Source organism: Lactuca virosa, chromosome 7 (genome assembly GCF_052849685.1).
Source record: "Lactuca virosa cultivar CGN04683 chromosome 7, Lactuca_virosa_CGN04683_v6, whole genome shotgun sequence".
NCBI classification, from domain to species: Eukaryota; Viridiplantae; Streptophyta; class Magnoliopsida; order Asterales; family Asteraceae; genus Lactuca; species Lactuca virosa.
The window spans coordinates 82,324,600-82,332,136 of record NC_136432.1 but is presented as its reverse complement, the minus strand read 5'-3'; the positions used below and the strand labels follow the sequence as shown (position 1 = coordinate 82,332,136).

Genomic DNA, 7,537 nt, shown 5'->3' with positions numbered 1-7,537 from the left:
GTAGGCTGTACTCATGTCCAGTCTAGTTCCCAGAGATTTCTGTAGCGACTGCCAAAATCTTGAGGTGAATCTACTATCCCTGTCATAGATAATAGAGATTGGCACACCGTGCAATCGTACAATCTCTTTGATGTAAGTTCTGGTCAATTTCTCCATCTTGTCTGTTTCCTTAATTGGTAGGAAGTGTGCAGATTTGGTTAATCTATCGACGATTACCCAAATAGTGTCATGACCACCCGGGGTCTTGGGCAGCTTGGTTATGAAATCCATTGTTGATGTAATATCAACTCTCTTTCAAGCGTAACCCTCAACCACATCAACAATTAAGAGTCATGTGCAGATACGTTTCGATTTATTATTCTGAAAAGTATAAATAATATAAAATGTTATATTCCGGAAGGTCTAAAACAAACATTTATTTCGGACTATATGACCATTTTTGAAAACGTTAAAATCTAGGTATCCCTTGATTTCTAGTGATCATTTTTTGTCAATGTCTCTTTAAATTATGGGATAACAAACATGGTTTGTAGAAATAATTAGCCTTGGGATACCCGCCATGTAACGAGTATGAAAAGGAAAAGTGTACCAAAGGTGAATGGAATGAAAAGTGTACCAAATAATCTTGGATGAAGCATAGAGAGCCCACATAATAATCCATCTATTGTAGTCGCATCCCAAATCATTAATTATTCTATTATGGATGTTGGTCCACATGATCAACAATCAAGAGAACCAAAATCCAAACCCCAAAACACCACAGTATGCGTATGTATGCATTTCTTTATGTTCTCAGACAAGAGATAAAACAAAACGGTGAGTGAGTTGTGTGTGGGAGAGAGAGACATACGTCAAGAATGCCTAGAGATAAGAGATATTAAGTATATTTTTATCCTTATCACTTAGTCTCGTAATTTGAATTATTTGAATTAGTATTTAAGTATCAATCTTATCTGATTCAAATAATTACAAGCTAACCCCTCCATATCACTAGTTTCTAATTAAGTCAAATTCTTATGATGAGTTAATAAACTAGTCCCTCATAAAAGTGTTCTTGTTATTTACAGCTTTAATTGTACTTTGTATGTAACATAATAGGCTAATGGATCATTAGCAGTGTTAATAACTCGTTGGATCAGTCCACATATTTCCAATAAAAATGCTCTGACATGATTTGTCTTAAAACAATACAATAATAATCGAAACACTTAAAATGATAAATTTTTCACACAAAATATCAAAAACCCTAATCACATACACCAAACTACTATTATAAGTATAAATATCAAACTACTATTATATCCATCAAGGGGATTTTACATATTGCATTCACCAGGATGCTTCCTGATTAGCTTATTCAGTTGGATCTACATTTTAATGAATTTATTTTTGTATAAAATGCTAGATAGTCTTCATCATACCACTTAAAATACTCACATTTTGATTTCTTATCTGAAAAACATAGGAAACAACACCTAAATTGGTCTTTTTCATTACAAGAAATTGAAACTTAGCTTGAATATAACACTTGCATCTACAAAAGGGCCGATTGATTTTCATGTGAACATCACTTTAGTGCTTGAGTCGTTTGAACGAGAGTCGATAACCATCATTGCTCTAAATAAGTTGTGGTGATTGATTGTCTCAAGGCAATTTACGAAAAAACTTGTCTGAAATGTGTATTTCGAAACTCCGAATGTGCATTTGATTGACATATTATCGGTCTGAAATGTCTGAAATATATACATACTTGGGTTATATTGGGGAACGTTAGTTAAATATTGAAGTGGATATTACCTTAATTAACAACTAACTATAAAATAACTACATTTCGCACATATACGAAAATTATAACATAAATATTGTTTTGTCAATGATCAATAAAACATTATATAATTCTAATAACATCTTCAAGAAGCTTCATTTGCTACTTAGTCATTAGTTCTTCAATCTCCTTACTCTACCAATATCCACTTTTGTACCACTTTTATAATTTTCTTAATATTAGTAACTTATTTCATCTTTTCTTTCAACTATACTAAGGGAGCCTATAATCATGTATTAATATCATCCACATCAATGAAATATCACTATTCTTTCAAATATATCACATCTTTTAAATATGTCACATCGGCTTTTGTAAGTACATCTATGTTGATGTAATATCAACTTTCTTTCAAACATGACCCTCAACGACATTAACAATTAAGAGTCATGTGGAGATATGTTTCGATTTATTATTCTGAAAAGTATAAATAATATAAAATGTTATATTCCGGAAGGTCTAAAACAAACATTTATTTCAGACCATATGACCATTTTTGCAAAACGTTAAGAATTAAGTATCCCTTGATTTCTAGTGATCATTTTTTGTCAATGTCTCTTTAAATTCTGTGATAACAAACATGGTTTGTAGAAATAAGTAGTCCTGGGATACCCGCCATGTATCGAGTATGAAAAGGGTTCGTGAAAATTGTTCATTGACCACACCATGAAGACTCTAATTTCATGTTTATAGAGACATCATTATGTGTAGCAATCACTTAGATTACTCAAACTTGTAATAAATAATGTTATGGTTGGATAACTATATTAAAATACCAATGAAAAGAAACAAAAAAAAAAAAAATACAAGAATCTTGGAACATATATATACCCAATACAATAAGAGCACATAATCTTAACCTAGAAGCTTAGCCAATTCATCCACTCTAAGTGTAGCTTGTGGGACCACATCTAAATAATTCTCCTTCAAATCCTTCTTTCTAGTCCTAGAATTAGTTTTCTTACCTTTCTCACCTTCTTTAACCTCGGAAACCGCTATTCCGACCTCTTCCCCATTGCTTTCCGTTGTCTCGATTCCCGTCTTCTTAACCCGATGGTGTCTAAAAGCCGGCCCCGGAATCGCGGATTCCGCAAACGCAACTGCCTTTGCATAAACCGCATCGGCATCCAAACAGGAATCATCAAGAACGGTTGCAATTCCGTCTTGTACTGCCTGCTTTAAGAGTGATACCACTCCCTCTAAACATTCTTGATTGTTATTTTCGGATATAGTAGGTGATGATTTTGTCTCGTCTTCGATGTTCTCGGGTGTAGAAATTATGATTTCGGTTTTATCGCAGTCTTCTTTTGTTACGCTTTCAGGTGATGATTCTAGAGATGGTACAATGGAATCTTTAAGATCGGAATCGGAATCGGAATTGGAATTGGAATTGTTTACTTCATGGGGCTCGTTTTCTTGTGTGAACATTGATTTCCAAGATCGCCCTCTCCACATGAGGATGTGTTCATGCTCAAATGAAATCAAGACACACGGGACAAGATCCTGAAATGTTGAAAACGATATATTACCAAATGATGGCAAACTTGTAAATGACCATTTTACCCTTACACTCAACAACAAACGAAAACATCAATTTCTCACATACCTTTAATTTTGCACCAATCCTTCGATAATCACTCCCATTCATTCCTTCACAATTTATTCTTACAATATCACATGCTTCAAATGCCTCTCTAACATTTCTAACAAGGTCACAATAAACCCCATTTTTCCCTAAAACACACAAAAAAAAACGATTTATAATCAACTTCCTTGATATACAAAACACAACAAAGTCTGTAAAAAAAGCTTATAAAAAAAAATTGTAAATACATTGGCTTACCAAGCTTGCATATTGGGGTTAATTCGCGTCCTTTTTTGCGCATTTCATTTGCTTCTTCAAGTGTTAGCCCCTCTGGGACCCGTTGGATTAACCGAGGGTATACAGGGGTAATGGGTTTCCATAACATAAGAGGAAAAATAGGGCGAGTTTTGTAATTATAATTTCTACCCCTGAAAAGATATATAACTCCTCCTTTGCTATATATTATTTTCCCTCCTGTTTTTTCCTGATACATGATGATTATTTTAGAAAAAAAAAGAATACTGTTTGCTTTCAAGAACAGTGTCAATCACAATTCACATGTACAATAGTCGAAAATTTTGAAAGTACAACCCTTGATAAGAAATTTTTTTGAAAGTACATTGTTGTACGTATGCAAGGGCAAAAAAGTAAATAGGTAGATGAACCCAAAGGACTATAGTTAGCAACCAACCTCTAGTTGTTGGCGTACATTGTCCATGTCAACTGTGCATACACCTTTGCATTTGATTTTGCAAACCCTCTTTCGTTTCCAATGAGCATGAATATTGTCCAACATATTGTGTGTCAGACCATCTCTACCTAAAGTATTGAAAATAAATAAGCAATGAATAACATAATGTTAATTTAATCAAAAGAATATTATCAGTAGAAATGTAGGATAGCCAAATCTTAGAAGTGACAATGAGTATAAGATTAAACCTCCATTAGTAGACTGAAAAGACAAGTATTCTTGTCAACAGATCGATCATGTAACAAAATCATTAACCAATGAAAAAGCATAAACATACCCATATTCAATTGTCTATCTGATTTTAAACATCCTTTAATAAGAGCATCAATTTCCTCCTTAGACAATGGCTCCCCCAACACCTCTTCTCTTGATTGTACATACTTAGGACCCGACCCGGGTAAAAACGGACCTGGAGCTTGAACTGGCTTAACTCCCTTCTTATGAGGTGGAGGCAAAGTAAAGGAATCAAATTCAATCTTCTTCTTGCCCGGTGGCAGCGGCTTTTTCCCAGTCCACGGCCGCGGCATGGTTCCCGGACCAAATGGTGCTATTGGTGGCTCTCGAAGTTTTATGGGTTTAACTTTGGGGGTTTCTGTATAACTATATTGAAACTCAAAAGGGGCTTCAGGAATTATGTATGAGAGTCCGTTGTCACCGACTTTTATACCGGTTTCATCTTCGTTTTGACTAGGAATTTTTCTAAGCCGTACAATTCGCTGGAATGCTGGATGAGATGAGGGTTTAGGGTTTTGAGGGGGTTTTGAGTATTTTGACTTTTTACCTGGAATTGAAGGGCGGGAAGGTGCTGAGGGCGTCCCGGTGGACTTGAATGGTGGCGGCGTGGTGTTGGTGGGTTGGAGATTGGCAATTCTTCCGGCAGACTCGAAGCGTTTGTGGAAACGTAGTTGGTCTTCCGTTTCTTTCTGAGTAAGGTCATGGCGGATGAATTTCTGTGCGTTGGCGTTGTTCCACCGCGAGAAGCGGATTTCGGTGGCCGGACGGTGGTTGTGGTGGTGGTTAGACGGTGGTGGAGCGAAAATTGGGAATTGGATAATGGTTTTTACAGTTAGAGCCATTTTTGGGGATTTCAGGTGAGCTTAGTCTGTTTGTGGAGGAAAAGGGGGAAGAAAGTAAACAATCATAATCTAAAAGGGGTGAAATTGAAAAATATTAAAACCCAAGCATTATTGGAGTTATCACCCTTGAGGATTTCAAGTTAATAAAGACAAAATTGCAAAAATGGTCCTTGTGGTTGGCAAATTTATGCGCTTTTGGTCCAAAACGAAACCTTGGTGCACCACTGGTCCAAAATTAGATCTTTCTATTGTTTTTGGTCCCTATACACTTAAAAAGACGATTATGCCCTTATAATTTATATTATTCATTTTCTTTAATTGTTGAAATACATAAACTAATTTAATTTGTATTTTTTTGAACTCGAAACAAAAAATAAAAACAAATAACTCATTCCCCACTCTTATCATCTCCACACTCCATCACCTGTGTTTGGAACCACCATCAGCAGCCGCCATTCTAGTCGGAGTTCACGTAGATCACAACCACTACCACATTTGCCAGAGTCCTGGTTGCCAGACTCCCCAACCTAATCGTTCTCTCTCCTTCTGTCTCGTCGGAATTAAAACCCCTCACCCTTATTAAAGCCACCAAAACTACCCTTCACACCACCTGCAATCACCGTTGGAGCTCACCACCATTAAAACCACCTTCATCACCTCCATAGCCTCCAACGCCATCCTTAATACCACCGTCTTTAACCCCTGCTTCGGCTTCAATTCAAACCTGCAATAATATTTGTGCTTAGAAAAAAAACAACAATTAAGATCAAATAAAGCTCAGATTAACAAAAGGAATCAAATGTTGAATTTGTTGGAGCATGTGGAGGACGGAGGCAACATGATAAAATCATGTGCTAAAACCAAGAACTCAAATTTGAAGCAGATCCGGTGATTGTCTCCTGTGAATTTGACGTCAGATACTTCTAGGGTTTCGGTGGCGTTCTCCCATTTGCAGTTTACTCTAAGAAAGAGGTTTCAGGTCTTAGATCAGAGTCCATTACTCCATAAACTGCTTCCCCTTGATCAAATCCATCCCCTTCTTCCTTCAGCACACTTTCTTCCTCCAGCGCCCCTACTGTCTTTGTCCCCAACGTGTGCGCGTGTGTGTGTTTACTTCACATATCCGTTTAAAGGTTACTCTGACAAAGTCCTCCATCAGAAAAACGGTACTCCGATGAAGACCCAACTAGGATGATGTCGTCCAGAAGAAGGGAAAAGAGAGAGAGAGAGAGAGAGAGAGAGAGAGAGAGACGTGAGAGTGCTGACATAGGTGGGTGGGGGTGTGAATTCTTTTGGGTTATTTATTTATTTATTTAAAAGAATAAGAAAATATTAAAAGAATATTAAAAAAACTATCATAAGGGTATATTTGTCATTTTATGTGGGGTATGGACCAAAACCACATAAAAATACCAATCATAAGGACCAAAAACACACAAGGTTTCCGAAATTGGACCACTGATGCACCAAGGTTTCGTTTTGGACCAAAAGCGCATAAATTTGCCAACCACAGGGACCATTTTTGCAATTTTGTCGTTAATAAATTTTCCATGAAACTCCTTTTAAGCTAGTAATTAGAATTGTGTTTTTTTCCCTTCTCATTCAAGCATGCAAATCATGGGAAATAAATATTAATTCATGTCGCTAACACCTTCTCCCGGAGTTTCATTTAAAAGAGGGAAAAGAAAATAAGAGAAATATGGAGAGTAAAGAAAGGAAATGAAAAGAAAGTAAAATGTATTTTTCTGTTCCCGAGTTCGAGAGAAAAGAAAGAAAAAATATTTTTCTTTGTGTTCCTGAGTTGGAAGGAAAAGAAATGAAAACTAAAAGTGGACAATTATATCATTGTCAGAGAAGCAAAGATTTTTTTTTCCTGTGATGTTGTACGTGAATATAGAGAGTAGTTTGGTAATCATATGAATTTTTTTTTATCAATGATTCTCTTCTCTCCGATTTGGGAGGAAGATTATGAGAGAAAAGAATGTTGTGATTTTCTTTCCTTTCCTCCCAAATCACTCCAAAAAATAAACTCGGGAACACTGTTGACTCCTTCTTTCTCTCCAATTCTCTTCTTTTCTCTCCGTTTCCCTCGTTAATTTCCACTCGGGAACAGGGTGTAAGAGATGCAATCAGGCATGCATGTACATTACATATCAATTAATATCTCTTTTTTTCAACGAACTTTTGGATTATGCTATGGTCGAAATTATAAAATAAGTTTTTCATAGTAATATATTTTAGGGACTATAAGCGATAATCATCCCAAGTCCCAGCAATTCAATAGACTATTAATTTGGTGT

At 36.0% G+C, this 7,537-nt stretch overlaps 1 protein-coding gene across 1 annotated transcript; it reads right to left on the bottom strand.

The window, feature by feature from the left end:
• Positions 1–2,558: 2,558 nt before the first annotated feature.
• Positions 2,559–5,274, bottom strand: CAF1 (RNA-binding CRS1 / YhbY (CRM) domain-containing protein). Its single transcript, XM_079060765.1, has 5 exons — positions 4,439–5,274; positions 4,102–4,229; positions 3,669–3,894; positions 3,432–3,559; positions 2,559–3,328 (listed from the first exon to the last, which is right to left on the bottom strand). Exons 1-5 carry the CDS (start codon positions 5,235–5,237, stop codon positions 2,681–2,683), a joined length of 1,929 nt encoding a protein of 642 aa, XP_078916891.1. The 5' UTR covers positions 5,238–5,274; the 3' UTR covers positions 2,559–2,680.
• Positions 5,275–7,537: the final 2,263 nt, after the last annotated feature.